The sequence below is a fragment of the Colius striatus genome, chromosome 10 (genome assembly GCF_028858725.1).
Source record: "Colius striatus isolate bColStr4 chromosome 10, bColStr4.1.hap1, whole genome shotgun sequence".
Taxonomy (NCBI): Eukaryota; Metazoa; Chordata; class Aves; order Coliiformes; family Coliidae; genus Colius; species Colius striatus.
Window position 1 is genome coordinate 26469505 of NC_084768.1, and position 21918 is coordinate 26491422.

At 40.8% G+C, this 21918-nt stretch overlaps 1 protein-coding gene across 1 annotated transcript in view; it reads left to right on the forward strand.

Annotated features, from left to right (window-relative positions):
* Positions 1–3975: 3975 nt before the first annotated feature.
* TTC39A (tetratricopeptide repeat domain 39A) overlaps positions 3976–21918 on the forward strand; it is a 48790-nt gene continuing 30847 nt past the window's right edge. Inside the window, exons 1-2 of the mRNA XM_062003962.1 lie at positions 3976–4121; positions 16208–16312. Coding sequence (XP_061859946.1) covers positions 4081–4121; positions 16208–16312 — 146 coding nt within the window. The 5' untranslated portion in view covers positions 3976–4080. The remainder of the gene's footprint in view (positions 4122–16207; positions 16313–21918) is intronic.

The window sequence follows — 21918 nt, forward strand, 5'->3', positions numbered from 1 at the left end:
TTTAGTTTAACCCAGCATAACTATGTCTATGGGTATAATGTTTCCTTTATGTCAAGGTATAAACTGCTGTGTCAGAGATTTGGGATTTCAAGCAACTGTTTACATACCTTTGATCCTTTTGTTACAGTAGTGCTAGGTGTTAATATACTCATCTAAGTGGAATTCTCTTTGCCTATCTTCTTTTAATCGTCAGTTGGAATAAGTGACATATCTTCATTAATTTCATCAGGTTCACACACATTCTTGAGGCTGTTTGAAACCTTCTGCAGGCTATCAGGGGTTTTTAACTTTTTAAGTCCCCTGTCAAGTTTCCATCTTGGGTGCACTTAGCCTCTGTGTTGCTTTCAACCCTCTCCCCTCTAAATTGAGTACAGTCCATTTACTCTTTATCATGAAGCTGAAGATAGTTGCAAATCGTCTGGAATAATTTGATACCCACTTCTCACTGCCTTTTGCTAACTTCCTGCATGATTTAGTTCTAACTCATGTTAAAGTTTGTTGCATTCACAGCACAGCATTACACTCAACAGATAATCTGTCTGTTGTCTAACAGGTGAATTGGCCAGTTGTCAGTTACGTTTCCCGTACAAATGATCTGAAACAACTTAAGTAGAATCAGTATTGGAAAAATGTGTTGGGGATTAACTGACAAGAAATACAATGACAATAAGGGTGCCTGATGAAGGGTCTGGGATACTGTGTTGACTTTTAAGTAGAGATCTGTAGATTTATTTTGCTTCCCCTCCTCTCCTGCCTGCACATTTTAATACCTACGCCTTGCTGCCAACCAGTCTACACCTTGCTACCAACCGGTCTTCCTGGTTGACAACAAGGCACAGGTATTAAAATGTGAAGGCAGGAGAAGAGGGGAAGCAAAACAAATCTCTGAAGCTGTGGGTAAGAGTATAACTAGTAGCCAAGGAAAGACATACTTCACAAACTTGTAGCAACTAAGCCTTAGTGCAACAACCAAACAACATCACTTTCTGTCCTGATGGCACCTCTGCTGTTGATATTGAACCAGTCAATTTCTCATGCTCCCAAAACAGCTGGAAAGCTTTCCAGGGAGCTCTGGGGTTGAAAGGAAAAAAACTGCTATCTGCACTCATGGCAGAACCATAGTTCAATACTCTTGCAGGGAGGGAAGACAGTTTAATGTTAAGGAATTTCTATGTGGATAAAAGTCAGGGAGGGGGGGAAAAAACAAATGTTTTCCTCTTATGTTTACAGACTGATGAGTATGAGAATCCCTTGTGGGTTTAGTGGACAGCTTCACAATAAGTTTTGCCTATGTCTGTTAAGAAAGACAGGAAGGAACTTTTAATTGGTCAGCTGACAAGCCATGAGGTCTAGGTCAGTTATAACCTGAAACAGAGGTAATTTTCATCCACAATCTGTTTAAAGAAACATGAATAACAAAAAAAGATGTAATAACATCAGCTGCATTGTTATACCTTGTTCAGAATACTTAAGAATTCCTGTTGTGCTAAACTGGTTGCACTGCCAGCACCTTAGATTTTAAACTGAAAACACAAAGCATTTTAAAGCAGGTGATCAGATAGGCAGCTAATAGAGGGGGGAAATGCTGCATTGTTTGTACCTGTATTGATGTATGTCAGGATGTTGTTTCTAGTTATCTCTTCCTAGTTTGTTAAATGACTTTGGACACTTCTTAATGCTAATCTGTTTCCGGATTTCTTGTATGATGTACCGGCAGCAATTTAGAGAGACAATCTTTGTGCAGAGTAAAAGGAATTTTAACCCATTTTACATGTGTATCTCAAAGGTAGGAGAGACGTTGTAAGATATTTTTTCTCTTTTAGTATGAGCGTCCACTTGCACTCCAAGACTATACAGATAACTGGAAATAGATTAAGAATTTGACAGAAATACTACTTTGAACAAGGTATTTATTGAGGATTTAGTATGGTAATAATACAGGGTGAAGTTTGTAACTTTGACTTCAGAGATCTGTCCTAGCTGGCATGGGCCAGAAAGTGATCCTTGCAACTGACACTGTCCACAGAACGTCAGCTGTCTCAGGTTTGTATCTGACAGCACCCAAGTCAATAAAAGGATTCATCCAGATACACTTACTCAGTCTGATATGCCTGTGTGGACAGATTCAATATTTATTCTCTTGTACTATGTAGCCTTGAACTTCTGGTATTCAAAGCCAAAAGGTCTTTTAGGTTTGTTTTCCACAGAGTAAAGTCTCCCTTGAGACGTTACATGAACAGGTGTGGTCACTTATACAGAAAAACTCACTTTGAAATGGATTTTTAGGTAAAATACTTCCTGTAGGTTTTAAAAAAAACCCTTATCTGAAGCTCTGTTAATACCACCTTATTCTTAAATGCTCTTCTGTAATGTAGACTAAGGTCTTTGAGTTCTAAACAATTCTGAAGAGTTTGGAGTATGAATCCCATTTTGGGCCCACACCCAGTAATAACCTTTACTGAATAAGTAACGTGGTTGAAGTTCAAGCCGATGACCCTGAATCCTGAAAACTGTATGTAAAAGTACTAGTTGAATGTTAGATGTCAAGATTGAAAGTCTCTAATTTTCCTTAGTATGCTGTCAATTTATCTTAAGCATATTAGTGTATGTGTAGAGCATTTTAGGAGAATAACTGATTTGAACACAGTTGATGATGCAAATTTGTCTGTCCTTCAGCTTCAGTGTTTTCAACTTTTCCTCTACAACATAGAATTCCTAAATGTTGATAAAAAACAATTTAGAGAATATCTAAAGTGAAGAACTACACAGGAAGTGTCTCTTCATTATGAAAGCTGTGAGATGGAATGTACTAGGCTTCACAATTCAAAACACTAATTGTATGCAACAGGTATTTTATGCCGAAAAATGTGGGTTTGCATCTGTACCAAAATAGCTCTGTGACGGCGCTTGTCACCACTCCTTGCAACATCCTTCATTGATCTGAATGTTTGATTTAGCCAAGACAATAATGAATTTTTGCCTGTTGGCAGGCTAAAGGACCATGCTGAAATTGATCAAATGTTCTCTCTTCAGTTGCCTTAGCTTCTCTCTGGAAACAGCTGCAGCCCGTGCACTGGAGCGTGAGGCAGTCCTGCCGCCTACCTCTCCTTTTGCACATCACGAGCCACATTGTCGCTGTTCAGCTAATAAATTCTGTCTTTTTTTTTAACCTTATATGCCCACTGTTCTCAATAATGTGCCCATTGTTTCTTTGTCAACCACATCTTTCTGTTTGTCTTGCCACTCCCTTGGCCGTGTATACCTTTGCTTGCATTCCCCTTGTTCATTTCCTTGCACAGGCTCCTTTCTTTTGCTAATCTTGTGGGCTAGTAACCCTGACACTGCGTGACTGATAGATGTTATGGCCAAATTAAAACTATTTTTTTCCCCAATATTGCATCTCTCTTTTTAATTTCGGTTGGTTTAGCTTATTTTAATTCCTCACTTGGTTTTAAATAATTTACCCTTAAACTGATAAAATTCTCAATGTAAGCACTGTTGGGCGTTAACACCTTTAGTTCACTTGACTGGCCCTTGTGTTTTGGGGCAGAGGGCTCCACCTATGCAAACACTTTCTGGGACGCAGGGTAATTGAGAGCTTAGCTCAATATGAATTGTGTTTTCTCCTCTTTTTAATGATGTGTGGGGTTTGTTGTGGGCTGTGCTGGGGGCCCGTCTGGGCTCTCTTTCCCTCACTTCAGCACCTGCCTCCAGCCCCTCGTTCCCCCCAGCCAAGGCCCCGAGTCCTGTGCCACGGAGGTGTCCAGCTCTGCCCCCGCCCGCCCTGCTGCGTTACCTATGGTTTCTCGGCGTGCAGGAGGGCGGCCGCTGCCCCGGGGCCGGCCCCGCGCTGGGGCAGGGCGGGCGCTGCCGCAGCCGCTCACCTGCGGGGGCGGCCCCTCGGCCGGGCCCGGCCCTGCCCGAACATGCGCCGAGGCTCGCCGCTGGCGCCGCTTCACACCATGCGAGGTGGCTGCGGCTGCCGCCCGCGCCGGGGAGCAGCAGCACCGCCAGCCCTCCTCGGCACCGGCCTCTTCTTCCACAGCTCCTGGAGCCGGGGATAGCCTTCGCGACGCCTCCATGGCCTCCCGCACGGCTAACAGCGCGAGCGGCGACGCCCGGTACGGGGGCTGAGGCTAGCGGGGGAGGAATGAGGCGGGGGGACAGTTACCTCGGGCCGGGAGGGGCGGCAGGGTCTCTCCCGCCACGGGCAGCCCCAGCGGCCGCCGGCAGAGCCGGCCAGGATGTCCCCGGGGAGCAGCGGCGTCTCCCTCGGGTCTCTGGGAGCGCCCCGTCCCAGGTGGGAAGAGGCGGCGGTGCGAACGCCCGTCCCGGGGCTCGACGGAGCCGAGGGTCAGGTCTCAGGAAGCGCTAGTTAGGCCAGTGCCCCGGCGAAGGGCCGGTGGGGGCGGCCCGTTTCCCGTGTAAGCCGCCCGCCTCGGTCTGGAGCCTGTAAATCGAGTTTAGTACCTGTCTGAACGGCTGTGGGGAGTCGGCGCCTTTGTAGCTTCATCCCGCCTCGTCTCCTCGCCGTGGGCTCAGGCCCGGGCCCGTCCGGCCCCGCGCAGGCCGGGACCTCCAGGCAGGGGCTGCCCAAGTGCGGCCCGGGCTGCGACGGCGCTGCCCTCCGGCCGCTTTCGCCACCCAGCTGTGGGCAAACGACTCTGTCCCTGTGTGTGTCCATCTACTTTCTCACCTGCACGCAGCGACCGAAGGGACAGAAAATATTTTTCGCACTTTTAAGGCTTTTTATTTGTTTCTTCTTGGGTAAAACTATTAGTTTCAGCTAATTACACACTCTGTGCTGCTATCCTGCAGTAGTTGTATGCAGATTAACTTCAAAGTGTTGTTTAAGAGAGGTGTCATGTCTGTGGAAGAGCCTGGACAACCAAACCTTTTCCTTGAGATCCTGTTTGCACAGCTTGTAACACACCTTGACAGTGAAACTGACATTAACGAGTCTCTGACTCGGTGCCTTCATGCTTACCCTTATGAACAAGCTGCAGGTGGATAACTTTCTCCTTTCCACGTGTGCACTCTCACTGCCCCTAAAATACATAACTTCCCTACTGTGTGCGTGTTAGGGAGTTGCTATTTCAAAAGCTGAATCAGTATGCAAATAACAGTCTTCCCTGGTGGTGACGACGACAGTGTGTTAAATTTTAGATATGACTGCATTAAGAGCCTGTGGATTCCCCAATTGACCTAAAACTTTGGAAATAATCTGCTTTGTAATCTATACAGGAGTAGAAACTTAAGAGTGCAGTTGTTTGAGAGGTCAGTAAACCGTTTATCTGCTTAGAAGAGCAATAAAGGGACCGTGGCTCTTCACGAATTGTTGGAAGTGGTGTTTGCCTGCATGCTTTCCCTATATCTTCAAAGTTAAAAACAGTAAACATCAGCTCAAGACTTTAATTCATCTTCAGAAACCACGGTGGAAAATGTTTTCTGAATTTTGGATTATGTAAGCTACAATATAGTGCTCTGGTGGCATCTATGTCAGCATTAGAGTTATTACAGAGCGTGATAGTAGGTGGTCTAGTGGCACTTGAAGCAGCAAAGTCCTATAAGATTAAAAACCAGAGTCTGTTGGCCTTGCTAATGATCCAAAATGTCATGTGTCATTTGTAATGTTGGTAATATTGTTATGCAATGTTGTTTCCCCATTCTCTCTCAATAACTCTTTAAGGAACCAGCAAATTTTATTTATTAATTCTTGGGTGGGAAAGTGAGCCATATGTTTGCAGTAATCATTTGAAATGACATCATTAAACAACTTCCAGGTCTTGTATTTGCATTGGTAATAGAGGGCAGCAAAGGCTGAGAGATTGTGGCTGTGTGGCACCTCAGAACATTTTGAACATCCAGATAAATGCTTGCAAAAGTGTTCAGAAGCTGGAAGGAGTTTGCTGCATTTTACTAGACTGGACGAGTTTTCCTAAAAGTCTGACATTTTTAAGGAAGCTGCTGGAGAGCTGGGTCTTTATTGCCTTTCTGGAGCTCCACCTACTGGAACCTGTTGTATCAGGATGTCAGGTGCTTCAGACGTTTTTGCTAACTGCTACAGCATGTTGAAGATATATATATTAAGATTTTTGCCAGTTTGGGGGAAAAAAATAATATGATTTCCTTATGGTAGTTCACATTGTACTTAAAATACTCCTTTAAAACCGTAATGAAGCTCCTAGACAGTGTTTTTGCAGGGCTGAGCCTATGGTTTCTTAGGTTTCTGATCTTTAGGAATAGATTGACGTTATTAGCTCAAAGTTGGAGGACACAGTGATCTAGTGGATTGGTTAGAACTGTAAATTAAATGCCAGATTTTCTGAGTAGAGGTGATGGAAAATGACCTGTTTTTGCGGTTTGGCAGCTTTTGTCTTTACTTTGGAAACAGTTTGTCAGAAGAGAGTGTGAATGGACGTTCAGATATACTTGACTTTATGGCTTGAATTTTAAATGCAAATCAAATAGACTGCAATACTGAACTCACATGTAATTTTATCTTTCTGACCCTTTAGCTCAAACTAAAATTGTCATCCTGAAGTGATGAAATCTCACTATGTCTGAATCCAAGGTTTTAATTTTGACCAATGCTTGTTTCCTGTCAAAAAGGGAAAAAAAAACCCAGAAATATCCCAGACTGCGCTGATCCTGAGTTCAAAAATCAGCCTTTCTTTTCTTTCTTTAATCCTCAAGTAGCTTACTTAGTTGGTTTTGTGCTCTGAGATGGAGACACTAATAGCTGTCTGCTTCTTGAAGCCATTGTGCCTTAGAATAACTCTTCAAAATGGCTTGAGAAATACTGAGTGCCAAGAAAACTTGCTCCTAGTACTTTTTTTTTTTCTGTTCTTGAGTATTGATTCAATAGGCATGTTCATGGGAGTTATGAAGGCATATTGAAGTGCTATGCTTGAATCTTTACTTAATTGAAGAGAAAGTAGGATTGTGATTGGCCAAGGTACCATGAAGTGTACTTTGCAGATGACTTCTGAAATATAAAGTCAGTTTGTTGGAAGCTCTGGGGAAAACATAACCTGAAATTTAATGTAAAGCAATGATCAAAAGCAGAGCAACAATCCCCTGCTTTTTTTAAGTACTTTGTGTCATTCATATATTTTTTGGAAGAGAACTTAAAGTACTGTTCAGCAAGGAATTGCAACAAAAGCATGATTTATTTTTGCATAAATTTAATGTAAAAAAAACACTCCAAAACCAAATAGCAAATCAATAAACATTTCAGCTCAGATTAAGTATTGCAGGAAAATGCCTTTTGGGCCAAAATGTGTTTCATCCCTTCTGTGTCTGTCATCACGCTGAAGTTTGAAAGAAATAAAGTGTAAATCAACATTAAAAAGTACAAACTAGGCTTTACAAAATGCTGAAGTAAGATGTGTAGGTACCTATTTCATGACCTACCAGTCAGTCTTGATTATTGCCAGGCAATGCAGACTCCAATCAAAAGGGAAAATTGGATAACATCCCTCCCTGAACTCTCACTGAGTCTTATTTCAGAAATAATGCAGATTTCTACCTTGATCTTGCAGTCCTTACAAAAACAAATCTCACAGATTTTGTTTGGCTTCTTACCATAAATGTGGCAGGTATGAGCTTGCATTTTGCTTTTGTTTATTTCTTTGCTGGGACCTAGACCTGCTCAATGCCGTTTTAAAACAATGGTCTAGTGCAGTTTGCATTGACGTCACATTAGTTTTCATGTGAACAGGTTTAGGCCTTTCAAAAATGAGAGTATCTGCGTCAGAAGCGTAGGCTGACCCAACGCAGTAAAACTGAGAAGTTAGAAGACTTTGAGAGAGGAGTAAATGGGTGTTGTAAGGTTATCTGAAAACCTTAAGACTCTTAAAACCCAAAAAGGCATGATATGAATCACATCTGTCCTTCAAAGTGACAGAGGTAGTAGAGCATTCGAATGGAAAAAGAAGAGCTGTTAAAACTTGGTAAGCATCAATACAGAAAAGTCACTCTTAATTGCAGCAATCTTGTAAATTTCTGTCATGCTGGAGATATATTTGCTTTCTTTTGATTTTGCACCTGTGTGAGCTACTTTTTTTATTAGTTAGTTTTGCTAGTGCAGTTCCAGAATGGTTGGGTTGAACATCTGTAACTTGCCACACTATATACTGTTTGTTTTTCTCATTCTGTTCAATGCCGGCGGTTCTAACTGGAAATAATCACCCCCAATGGTGCATTTAGCCCTCTGTGAGCAATCATGACAGTATAACACGGAAAAAGAGCTGCAAAAATGACACCAGTATTTTTTATTTGCCTAAACAAACTTATCTTAATGAATTTATGGCATTGTTTACCCATTAAAATACAGGATGAGAACTGTGAACATAATGCAGGCCAGATCCTGCTTGGTGCAAGTCAAACAGCAGTGGAACCAAGGGCAGAACACAAATCTACCTGATTCCCTGGACTTTGTTCTGTTCACTTGACTGCCTTGCCGCATCCCTTTGTTTTGTGAGCTTTCACTGAAGTGCAGGAAGCTTGAGTATCTTTAACAAAAGACCTTTGGCCTTGTCAAAGCATCACCGAATTGGTGGTTTCAGAGCTGAGATAACCTTGGAAAGAACCTGTGTGATACACCAATGTACAACTTGAAATACTAAGATCTCATGAGTTCCAGAGTTGCATCACTGTTATGTCTCTACACAGAATATCTGGAGAATGTGAATATCAAAACCTTTCAACTGTTTTGTTGTTGTTAGAAATAATGGCATTTCTGCAGCACTGATGGGTCTTAGTCACAGACTGGAAATGTGTTCAGGAACACAGATAAATCCTGAGGTATTACTCGCTTAGCACGTAGAACAGGAAGGGATATGGTAGAATTCTTTTCTTGCTTTAACTTATTTGCTTTCAAATTATGAAGAAATTCCTGTATTGTCTGAAAACTGAATAGCAACAAATTAGTGTGAGAGCTGCTTACTGGCTTTTCATGGTAATGAGAGCGCTGTTCATCTGAGATTATTTCTGATCTCATGTGGTTTTGGGAATGTTTGTAAAAGAGGAAAAGAATTCTTCCCAAGTGATGTGCTTTTTTTTTTTTCATTGAATGCAGAGATTTTTTCAGTCTTAGGCTCAGAAAATTTGAAAGGCAGTTTTGCTCAAAGCAGTCACCTGTTTAGAAAAGTCATAGTCATCACTTTAGGAATGACCCGTCAAACTTGAAAAGGCTAAAGAAAGTAACCCCGGGTGTATCTTGGTGTCTCCTAATATCTCTGTGATTATCCAGTGTTATTTAAAACAGAAAGTTGGTGGCATGGCAAGAATTTCTGTATTCAGTGGTGATGTTATCTGAAACATGCAATGAGGAGGACACCTTGATGTCAGCGACAGTACCTACCACACATGGGGGCCTGTGTATCGGCAAGCCAGCTTGTGTTCATATGTTGGAGGTGTCTTCAGATGGTGGTTTAGGGTTTTTTTGTTAAGGATTGAAATACAGACCTTTGTCATGTGCTTTGGGATGCTCTTTTCAGCTGTGAATGGTTACAAAAAAGTGTTAGCACTGATGGAGCTGTGGTAGCCTGAGTGGAAGGGTGTTTGCAGGGAGCAATATGGTTTTACTACTCCTTCCTCTTTGGAAAAAAAAAATGAAGCTGCTTTGGGCATGTGAGACTGATCTGTTTTCAGTTCCATTTTGTACTCTGTAAGTATGTTGTTTAAGTATTTATTACTTTTTTCTGACTGTGGCTAGAAGCAACCCTCTGTAAATCTCTTTGTAATGCTGCATGTTTTTCTGTACATACTGAGCTCTCCAGCACCACAGCAGTAAGGTGTGCTGCCCAGGTGTATTCACTGTTGATGCAGGCAGCTTAAAAGAGCTGCAAAAACACGTGTTGGTACCACCTATTCCTTTCTACCAGTGCTATGAGTGTTCATGCTCCCTTTTAGTAGCATAAGATTAGCATTATCACGCAAAAAATTGAAACTGGATGTTACACAGAGAGCCCTTGAGGGAACAAAAGGAGGCCAAACGCTATTATGCCTACTGTTAAATACAAAATAAAATCAAAAGCAAATGCTTCAAAAATACTGTTTGGAAAAATCTTGTGACCAGAGGTCGGTGCTCAGAGGAGAGACAGAGGAGTCTTGAAAACTTAGTTCAGATAAAGGGAGAGTCCACTGGGGCATTCCCCTGCCAGGGGGGAATCAACTTGCTGCAGGGCACAGCCTCCTTTATCTGAACTTCCCAGCCACCTGAGACCCTGCTCGTTTCCTCACTGACTGAGGTACTCCGAGGGTACAAGCTTCCCCATCTGCCTTTGTGCTGCCCAGCGTGGAGAAGTTAGTATGTATAAACCTATTAAGCATGCGTTTTAAAACTCAGCTTCGAGAATACCTTTTAGTAGTCAAAAGAATCTACCTTGTTTGTCTCACCTGGCCCCAGTGGGTGAATAGGTCTTCAAACCAGTCTGCCACATTGAATTGTTTTGCAAATTTCTGCCACTTCCCGGCATTGTATGGCTCTGCAAAGCCCAACTGAGACCTGCTAAACCACCTCATTGCAAAGCCCATCTGAGGCCTGTCAAGCCATTTCTCTGCAAACCTCAGCTGAGGCCCCCCAAGCCACTTTGCAAAGCTCAGCTGAGGCTTCACCTCTTTATTTGTAAAGACTCTCTTATCTATTTTCCTGTCAAAACTGAGCAGGAAACTTTTGAGCTGAAATTGTAACTCTTCAGATAAACAGCTGTATTCTCCTTGCCTTCCATGTAGTAAGGCTGGATGTCTTTTGTTGTGTTACAGAAGAAATGTTTCAGCGGGTGCAGTTGAGGTAGAGCTTGCAGCCACCAACCCAGAAGTAGGTTGATATTTGCTAGAGTAGAGTTGCTGGTGTTTCTGAATAAGAAGGAAGCAGTATCAGTCATTACTGAGCCCAATTGTGCTGTTCAAGCCTCTGAGACAGAAGGTCTTTAGTATGGTTACAAAGATGTTGCCATGAAGGTTTCTTTGGGATAGGAATGTAATCTTTCCATTAGATGTGTTTCTCTGATCTTGCATCTGCTTTACATATGTGGGACTAGCCTGTATTTGGGAAAACAGGGTGTGCTTCCTCAACTCCTCACTCTAAGAGTCTCCTGACTTCTGAGTCACAAGCATTTGGTCATCTCTGTGGTGGTTTTTCATCAAGTACTGGTTTAGCTCAATTGTACTTGACTCTCTGGTTTTTATTCTCTGCCTCCAGATGAAGTTACCTATGAACACACTACCTCATCTGACTTATGCAGATAATGTAGATTTAGCAGAGAAATGCATCGATATTTTAGGGTATGACTGATTTGACTTGCTTTCAGTGTTTCACAACACCAAAGGAGCTCATGATTTACTATTAAAAGCACTACTATAAGGGCACAAACTTCAGACTTTTCCAAAGTTCTGATGGTTACTGAGGTGAAATAAGTCAGTAGTACTGCATTTTGCAGAATACAAGGATCAAGATCCCTTTTATTGAAGAAATGACAGATCATAAAGCATATGTTTCTGCAAGCTTATAGTAAGAAACCAGATAACATCATACATACAGTGAAATAAGATTCTGCAGCAATATGGTAACTCCCATGCTCAAACAAGCCTGCCCCCCACCTGCTTCTTTTGACCATGGAAAACATCACCATTTTTTCCTCTTGAAAATGCTTAAATTTTTATTTATATTCTGAAATTTAATGTTGCTTAGTTGTGCTTGTTCATTTTGTTTGATATGCCCTTGTTGAGACCACATCTGGAATATTATGTGGGGCCCCCAGTTCCAGAAGGACAAGGAGCTGCTGGAGAGAGTTCAGCACAGGGCCACAAAGATTAAGGGAGTGGAGAATCCCCCTCATGATGAAAGGCCGAGGGAGCTGGGGCTCTGTAGCTTGGAGGAGGCTGAGGGATGACCTCATTAATGTTTACAGATATGTAAAGGGCAGATGTCAGGAGGATGGAGCCAGGCTGTTCTCAGTGATGGCCAATGATAGGACAAGGGGCAATGGGTACAAGCTGGAACAGAAGAAGTTCTAAAGAAACACAAGGAAAAACTTCTTCCCTATAAGGGTGAGGGAGCACTGGAAGGGGCTGCCCAGATGGGCTGTGGAGTCTCCTTCTCTGGAGGCATTCCAAATCCACCTGGACAAGTTCCTGTGTGACGTACTCTAGGTGGTCCTGCTCTGGCAGTGGGGTTGGATTAGATGGTCTTTCGAGGTCCATTAAAACCCTTAAGGCTCTGTGATAACTGCTGTTGGTATAAAAAGGATTTGATGTTTAAGTAAAAAGGACATTGCCTAGGATGTCCCAACTGATTGTGCTTCTGACTAGGGATGATGGGGGATGCAGTAGAGGGAGATCAGGTCTTACCTTAAGTTACAAGATGCACAAATCATAATTACACCACAACACTCTCAGTCATAGTCCCTGGGATAGAGAACTAAGATTTCATAAATAACAAAATCACTATTAGAACCGTGTGACTGTCCTTGCAAGACCTGCTGCCAAAAAGCAAGAAAAGAAAGAAGCTTCTAAAACCAAGGAGGAAATGGCCTAAATTAGGAACTATTTCAGATCTCATTTTTTTAGATTTGTTTTCTTTAGTTAAAACATGGATATGTGTCAAGAAAGAGAGCTGCATGCTGAAGGTTCCAGAGGAGTGGTATCCAAATAAAAACCTGCCAACTCGAGTCCTGAAAAGCTTGACAGAAGCAGCCAGAGCCTTCACCACACAACTTTAAAGATCATTTGGGGAAATGCAGTATCAATTAGAAGTTGTGTAAACAGCTAGTGAAAATATTGAAGAATCAATTCAGAGTAGTTCATGATCCTGCCATGGAAGCACCCAGGTTAATTTTAAGTTGTAACCAGTAGTTATTCCCAACTGGGGGACAAAAACCCAAAACAGCAGTGTTTCTTATCTCCTGTTGTGGTCCAGGTACATAGTGCTGTTATGAACATGTTATGGAGTCATTACCAGGGCAGCCTATGGACCTATTACAATCATTTTTATGTCAAATGCAGCACAGGCTTTTCCTGTACAGGATGTCATAAGAACAGCAGGAGATTAATCAGATATGTTAATGTCTTCAGACTATCTTCCTGAAATTGTGCTTTGCTTGTTTGTCATTTTTGGGTGTTCCTTCAGCAGTCAGTGTCCTCATTACTGGTACTGCTTTGTATAATTACCAGATAAGACAGGGAGAAGTAAAGTTGTTAACATTAGGTCCTCCTAGAGAAACTTAAGTAAGTAGGTCATAGCTGACGAACTTCTACAGTTGAGCTGTAGAGAGATGACCCTTTTTGCTGCTTGTAGCTACCCTTCTTATGTGCAGGACCAGTACTGCTGACATGCCAGCAAAGCAGTTTAGGTACATATACTGTTTTATTTTGGGCAAAATCAGCTAGATGAGCTCATTCCACTGATTAAATTGTTTATGCCTACTTGGCTTGTTTGGTGTGGCATTAAAGAGCAATTTTTACAAGGAATATGTAAAGTCTCCCTACCTCCCAAAGTTACAGGAATCAACAAAAAGCAGCATTTTTGCTGGTGGATTGAAGCCTGTTTTGTGGAGAATCCCTGCTGGGAAGAAGTACTTTCTTGGCTCTCTTGCCTGTTTCTCACATTTGCAGCAATTAGTGCCTCAGTTCTCCTGCATGTCAGCTGGCCTCCTTTGACTCTCCATTCCCTGGGTTTCCCATGTTGCTCCACTGCTGCATGCAGTGATGTTTGTTGTTTTAGATCTGTAATTACAGGGATAGTTGACTTCTGTGTAGTTTGTACTGAATGAAAGACAGCTAATGCTGCCACTTGTTTTGTACAGTTCTGTAGATCAAAGATATGTTGGCAGCTGCCACATCTTCTACATTAGTAGTATCCAGTGACAGATGAACTTCATGTGTCACAGAATAGCTTCTGAACTGCTCGTTTGTAGTGTTGTAAGTGGAGATGCTTGTAACTCTCATCCATAATGACCAATCAGAGAGTACAGCATCGCAGGCAGGCGCTGCCCTATGTGGGACTGTCACTCAGCTCTGGGTGAGTACCACCGAGTGCTGCTGCTGGATGTTTGTGCCTAAATGCTGAGCAGGCACACAAATGACTATGTCAGAAAACAACAGGGATTTAGCAGAAAGGTAAGTAGCAGTGCACAGCATTTTCCATTTGACTTAGAGGCAGTTCTTGCTGTTGAAAGCAGGAAAGAATCTGCATCCCACTGAAGCATGACTAATCAGTTTGCTAAAATGCTTAGCACTCTAAAGTACTTCTTCCCTATTGTTAACAGCAACAGATGATGGTTTGTAGCATTTATGTAAGGTGTGTATTGTGTTCAGGTCTTCAGCTCTGTACCTGAGAGCTGCAGCATATGTCAGGTTTCCTTGGAGTCTGAGAGAAGTGTGCAACTTGTATGTTTGCTGCTGATGGGTGTGAAAATGTGTTAATAATTCTTATTTCAGAAAAGTAATTAATATATCTTATTTATACACTGAGCTTCAACAGCTGTTTTTTTTCCTTGTCATCTTTCTGATTCAAAGGAATACTTTAAAATGTTGTATTTGTATTGAATGGGGTAATTCTCCTGCAGGACAAGAAACAAACAAACAAAGCAGGTGAAATGTTACCAGTCTAAATATTTTAAATCAGATGAGAATACATTAGTTTATATAGTGTTAAATGTGCTGTTTGGTTCAGGGACACAGATTTTATAAAGACAAGTAAGAATTGTAATATGTGTAAACAACAATTGACAAAGTTTCAAGTATTACAGTCAGGCTCAGAACAGTTAGGCAGACATGATATTGCATATTGTATGAGAGACAGGTGCCCAGACTTGGTTAATCAATGTTTGCAAAGCACTTGGAGAGTCTCTTGGGTGCAGAAGGATTTGCAGTGTATCTGAAGTGTCATGACAACAGCCGCATATGAACAGTGTCATATCACGTTTCTTTCAAATTTATAATTATTTTTTCATATCTATAATGATGCTCTTTTCTTTGCAGTCATTATTCTTAAAAACAAAAGGAAACCACTGCTGTAGTCGGTGGTTGTTACTGATGCTATCTGCTCTGTGCTCCTCTGTCCCTTCCTGAGGATAATACCAGGACTTTGCTTTCTGTTTCTCCTTTCAGCAGGTTATGTGTTGTGCCGGTTTTAAAGGAAGTAACATAGTTTCTAATCACAAAACAGATCACATCATTTGAGCTGTTCAGAATCAGGAACATCATGAGGATTTATTTGTATTTTGTTGGGGAAACATTTTTGTAACAGACTTGGACACAATATATTAGTGCAGTGTAGCTCTTTGATCATTAGATGCAGATGTTTCAGCTGTGCTAACATTGGCCAGGTGACCTTAACTTTGTTAGTGCAAGGCCTTATTGTTTATTCTGTGGATTTATTTTTTTGTGTCCAGCAGTTCTGCTGGTGAAGTTGAGCCAAACTTATTTATCTGGTCTGTATTATCTTGTTGCCAGTAACCCAAAGACCATCTGAGAACCCTTGTGACAGGTCAGGCTGACATCTGAATGTTGTAAAGGAGAAAAGTACAGCCAGAGCAAGCCACTGAGAATCTTCTGACTTTGAGACACAGCAGCAGTTTTTTTTGTTTGAGTGTGGCTGTGCTTCTTAAGGACAGTGATATTCTCAGGAGTGTGCACAATGTGAAATTTTAACCCCTCTGTGGCTGTGTCGTGGTGTACTGGTCAGGAATCATACTGGACATGAGCTGAACTGAAGCAAATGTTCCAGCAGCAGTCGAAATAATAATCTGATGCAATTTGTCAGTGTTCATTCCTAAATGGCAGCAGGATCATGCTGTCACTAGCCTCTAGTCTCTGTCAGTCTTACACACAGATGTGCATTGTCACCAAGTGTTTCTGTGTTCCTAATACCTGAGCTTGTCGAATTGCCACAGTCCTACATGGTTAACTTCTGCATGTCCAGGTTCCTAATTCCAGTACATGCAGTTTATCTTCTTTTCAGAAAATACAAGATTTAAATTCCTTTCCACATGTCCCAGGCTAAGGGCATAGCTTAAAAACCAAACAACCCACGTATGTAATGGAAATCACCTTGAATTTTTTGCAACCCTTAAAAATGGAATAGCAGATTATACATGGGAGTTAGGCAAGAACTGAAGAAGGGGGGTTCAAATGTTGCAGTAACACACTGGTAGAAGGAGAACACATATGCTGAATTTACTTATTCTTCTTCTGGCAGGTCACCTACATCAGACCTCAACGTGGCATTGCGTGAGTGTATGGCAGCTCTGGATTTATTTCTTAACAACAAGTTCTCAGATGCTTTGGCGTCTTTACAAGCAAAGTAAGTTGATTACTTTTACTAGTTTTCCTCTGATTTTTTTTTTTATTTTGTTGGGTTTTGGGGTTGTTTTGTGGTCGGTTTTGTTGGTTTTTTTGCTTCACTATATCTCTGGACAATTAACTAGACAGCTAGTTCTCTGTTAATAGTTGATAAGATTGCATGGTTTTTCTTCAAAAGGGGATGGTAGATTAATATGTAAAGTTTTAGGGAAGATAGAGAAAGTGCTTTACGCTTGGGTGAGTAAATAACAAGCTTGATCGAAGGTAACTGCAATAACTACAGAGTTACTGTCCAGAGAAGCAACCTCTCAGCTGTAGTACAGTATGTGAGATTCTTGCTCCTGGAAGAATAAAAGCTATCTTCTGTTAGGTTTTTTTTCCCTCTCTCCTTTCCCATATATTTCTACATACTGTGAGAGTTTGTGTCTAAATGAGCAACTCACCATGAATTGTCAAGTTTGAGACACATTATGTTTTTAATTTTCATTGTTTGTTTTGTAATAACCACTTGCAGAAGCTTCTGCACAGCTTATTTTGCAATTCAGTGTTGTGGTCATCCACTCTGTTTCCTGATTACGTTGCAGCCCAGCATGAAATGAGTGGCCTAGCTGCAAGCTTAGGTAGCTTCTAAAAATTATGTCTTTACAATGTCTGTGATTTTTCATATCCTATCTTGAAGTTATCTGTGCTTTTGCCTTGTGAATTCTGTGGTTAATTCACACCTTTTTTACTTTTGAGCCTGAAGCAAATTACATTATACCCTCTTTTAGGCCACTGAAATATGAAACAGGTAAAATTTGTAGGTAATGAACTAGTGTGTGTTTGATATGCATTAGGGGCATAACTGTAAGAATTTCAGCAAAGCAGTTCTGTAGTATCAGCTTCAGTCTTTGATGATGGAATCTGTAGCTTAACCATCTAAGTACACTCCACGAGAGACACTCATGATAAATTGTAGGCTCAGATGTATTAATAATACTGGTTTTATACACAGCAGTGTTGTTTTGTGTTTATATATCACCAAAAGATATCATAAAAACAGTGAGAAGAATAACTGTGTTTTCATTAAATTCTGACAGTAAAGCCCTTGTCTCCATCTGGAAATGCTTATTCAGTGCTTAGCACAAAATAGGAAGGTATTTTATGCAAGGAGGTTTCCAGAACACTACAAAAGCTAGTGAGGCTGTGGCTTTGGGATTATTTTTTTTTCCTATAAATCAATTTTTTTTTATCACATATGGTTTTCATTCAGCTTTTTTTGAGCCCTGCAGAACATATTTCATGAGCTGATACTCTGGTTTTGTACCTGACTCTATTCCATGCTGCAAAACCATTGTCAAACTGATTTTTCATGTTAGCCTCTTGTTATGAAGTGGCCTTTATTGCTGTTGCCTTTGGGAATACAGTGAGGGAAATACAGGCTTACAATCCTTGTGAGTATAATGCAGAAACAGGATGCTAAATTTCCTCACAGATTATATTCATTATGGACACACACCATCTCTTTAGGGAATGACAAGAGGTATAAAGTGGGCACATATGGTAATAGTGAGTATTTTCTTTAGGAGTCATCAGTTCCTCACTGTCGTCTTTTAGTGTGCTGAGATTTGAAATTGGTTTTCACCGTCCAAAACCATACTATCTCTGTTTAAAGAAATACTTCTCGGTTTTTGCACGCCTGTAAAGGATTTCAAATCATAGATTTTGCAAATTTACCACTTACGCTGTGGGACATACTCTGCTCTGTATTACATTATTGCAGATTCACTAAATTACTCACACTTGGCTTCCACAATAAGTGTCTCTTCAACTGATTTGTACCATGTGTAGCTGAGAGCAGATTTGGCAATGTATGAGAATTAAAATTGGAAGATCTTTCCTAGCGGCATAAAAATAAATATCTGAGGGTGATGTCTAGACTTGTGTTGAGGTAAAGCTCTTACTTTCCTGTTAGAAAAGCAAATCCATCATAAAGAAGAGATCTTGTTTCATTAAAAAAATCCATCTGGCATTTCTGCTTCATGTTATATAACTTTTCTTGTTTCCTCAGCTACCTTTTCTGGTTTAGAGTCAGTTTTCTTTATTATCATTAACAATCTCTGTAAAATAATGGGTTCCAAAGACCTTGTGGTTTCTGCAGTAAGTTTCATGAAATCAGTCTTTTATATGGAATACTCACACTCTAAGGAATTCCTTAAATCCAGTTGCCAAACAACAGCAATGATTTTCAATATGTAACCTGTTAACTGTGACAGTGAGTAACACTGAAACTGCCTAGTCACTGGAGTGAGGGGAAAAAAAAATCTCATCTTCCTTCTTAACCATGAGACAATACAGTAAATCGATGAAAAGCTGTCTAGATTTTAACCCTTCTGTAATTGCAAGCAGATAATCATAAATTAATGAGTTGATTGTGGTGAGATGTCCCCTTCCCCTCCTCAAGACAAATGTTTAATATTTTAATAATTATCTTGAAGGGAAGCTTGACATAATCACCTGATAGTTTGCTGATGTCAAATGATTTGGGAGAATGGTAAATAATAAAGATAAATTAATGACACAGAGTAATCTGGGTCATTGGATGAGCTGCAACACATCTGTGTTTGCTTGCAGTGTTGTAAGAGCAGTATGAGAAACATTCCTTCTGGGTAGTCAGCTTTATTCTGAAAATAGTCTCCAAAAAGCATTTGATCATATTTGGTGGAATGTTAATTCTAGAATGAGTATTTGAAAGGTAATTTCAGTCCTTTGATGTGGGAGTATCTCAGATAGGTGTGAAGAGATTGTGTCACTGCTCTGCTAGTTCAGTAGTATAGTTCTATGCTACTTATTTACTATCACTGGAATTTTTCATATAAGCCAGATTTACAATATTAAATGTTTTCTTGTATATTCTGACCTTTTGAAAGTTTAAAGAGGTTGCTAAGGAATGGAAGCCTTTTGTAATGTATATCTTCATGGAGAAATGTTCTTTCCCTTGTAGACCAAAAACAAACATGAAGTTGTTCATTGAGGTGGGGAAGATTTCTCTGAGAACTGGTCTATCAAAGATAGTGTGTGATTTTCAAACTTAGAGCAGTGAAGGAGTAAGGGGAAGCACATGGAGGTCAAGTGAAGACCTAGACAGGGTTTGGATAAAGATGGAACACAGCTCTGCAAAAAGCTTGAGTTAGCTGTTTATTCTAAAGAATATCAAGAACATGAAAAAGATATTTATTTCTAGGGGTTTTTTTCCTGTTTCTGTGCCTGGAGTCCAGAAGAACACAATTTTTATAATCTTTGTAAATAAATACATTGCTGACAAAACTTGGCTTAAATGTTGGCTTTGCCTCGTAGCTGAAGGAACTTACTTGATTCCAAATTTTAGAGAATGCTTAGATCAAAAAGGCTCAGGGGTTCTCTTGTTGAACTGAAGCTTTTTACTTAGACCATTCTCCCAGCTTGTGGTAACAATGGAACCAGGTTCGTGGCTGGTTGTTAGAATGACCTTTTCTAGTTGTAAGCTTCATGCTAGTAGGGAATTTTCACAGGAAGCAGGTTTTTATTGGAAAATGTTGTTTCATTAAAATGGAAGGCTTCCATGGAAGCAGATTGTTTAGGCATTGGGTGAAACTTCAACAAAAATGAGGAAAGTCTTCAGGCCTCATGTAACCACATTCTCCTGATGCAGTTTTGATTTGATCTCTCATTCTTGAGTGTGCCTGGATAAATGGACTCTTGTCTGGTCTGTGGAGGGTCTTTCTCATTCTGTGATGTTGACTCTGTTTTACTTGTTAGAATCATCTTGATGATAAATCAGGTCATGGACTTGAACCTGGGGTTTCTGTAACCTCGTGATGCATATCCTGTGTGCTGGATTGCTGCAAAAGCATCCACAAAAAGATTTTGAGCACTGTGTTTGTCACAAAAAATACTAGCCCCTGGGTAATTCTCAGAACAAATCAAACATAGCTTTTTGATTTTCCAACTGCAGCTGCAGGGGAGAGATGTCACTGTCCTCACTTAGGTATTTCTTTTCAAGCAGGAATAAAAGTTCTCAAGAAAGGACAGTGCTGCAAGATGATCATGATCACACCATGGTTGGAGAACAGGCATGTGGCATAACTCCACAAGTGCCTGAAGATATTACTTATAATCCTCTTATTCAGTCATATGATTCCATCTACTGGGATAAGTCATTAATCAGAATATTAGTTGCATTTATGTCATAAAGGCTTGTTAACTCCAACAATGTCCTGGGGAAAGTGCTGCTGAGGAATGAAAAGCAGGAAGAAAGCTATCAAATTTCGTTCTGTGTCCATCAGTACAAAATGCTGGCCTTAAAGCTTCTGGCAGTGTGCCACGATGTAACTGGCAGTCTTAATTGGATGCTTAGTATAAATAGCACACAGAGTTACATTTGGTTGCATTGCTACCCACCTCCCAGCCCCTGAAAAAAAAAGTAAATTTGAGTGTTGATAAATACCAGCTGACTAATGATAAACATAATTATTATCTCCTTTAAATACTGGAAGCAAAATAGATGAAACCATTGATTAGGGAACCGGTGGTTTGGTACCAGAAAGAAATTACTGGGGAGGGAAATCCCCTTCAACACCTATCTGTGAATAACATCTATTTTCCTTTTGGTGCAGTGCCTTTAATATTTATCTGCTTTGATTTTTTTGAAAGCAAATTTCCAAAATTTTGTAAGGGGAACTATTTCAGTGCCTTCCCTGTTCTTTGAATGGGAACGTTTGGAAGGGTTTTACTTTAATAAATACGAGATAAGTATGTTTCTCTGCATCCATTGAGGCTGATGAGTAATCAAATGGACAGGAACATTTCATCAGTCTGGCATTTCATAGTATGCTCATTTTCATCCTATTTTACATTATCAGTCTACTGAAATAATGGTGATGTAGGAGACCAAGACAGAGCTGTCCTGGCCTCAGTGGATTTTAAGCTAATTTATCTATTATTTGTCTATTCTTCTTCCTCATATTGGAGATGAAGTGGATGTTAACATCGTCTGGGGCTCATAGCACTTATTGTAGTAGCTGATTTTCCAAAATGGCTTTTCTACTAGATTGGTTTAGACATTGGAGCAGCTTGTTAGATAATCAGTTGTTCTGGTTTCATCTGGGATAGAGTTAATTATCTTCCTAGTAGCTGGTATAGTGTTGTGGTTTTGATTTAGGATGAAAATGATGTTGATAACACACTGATGTTTTAGTTATTGCTGAGCAGTGTTCACACTAAGTCAAGGACTTTCCAGCTGCTCACCCCACCCCACCAGTGAGTAAGCACAGGGGCACAAAACCTGGGAGGGACACAGCTAGGACAGGCCAAGGGCTATTCCATATCATGGTGTCATGCTCAGTACATAAACAGGGGGCAAAGCTGTCCAGGGGCCACTGCTCAGAAGCTGGGCATTGGTCAGCAGGTAGTGAGCAATTGTGTTGTGCATCACTTGTTTTGTATATCCTAATTCTATTAGTAGTAGTGTTTCCCCTTCCTTTTCTGTCTCATTACACTGTCTTTATCTCAACCCTTGGATTTTACTTTCTTTTTACCAACTCTCTCCCTGATCCCACTGGGTGGGGTGAGTGAGCAGCCAGCTGTGTG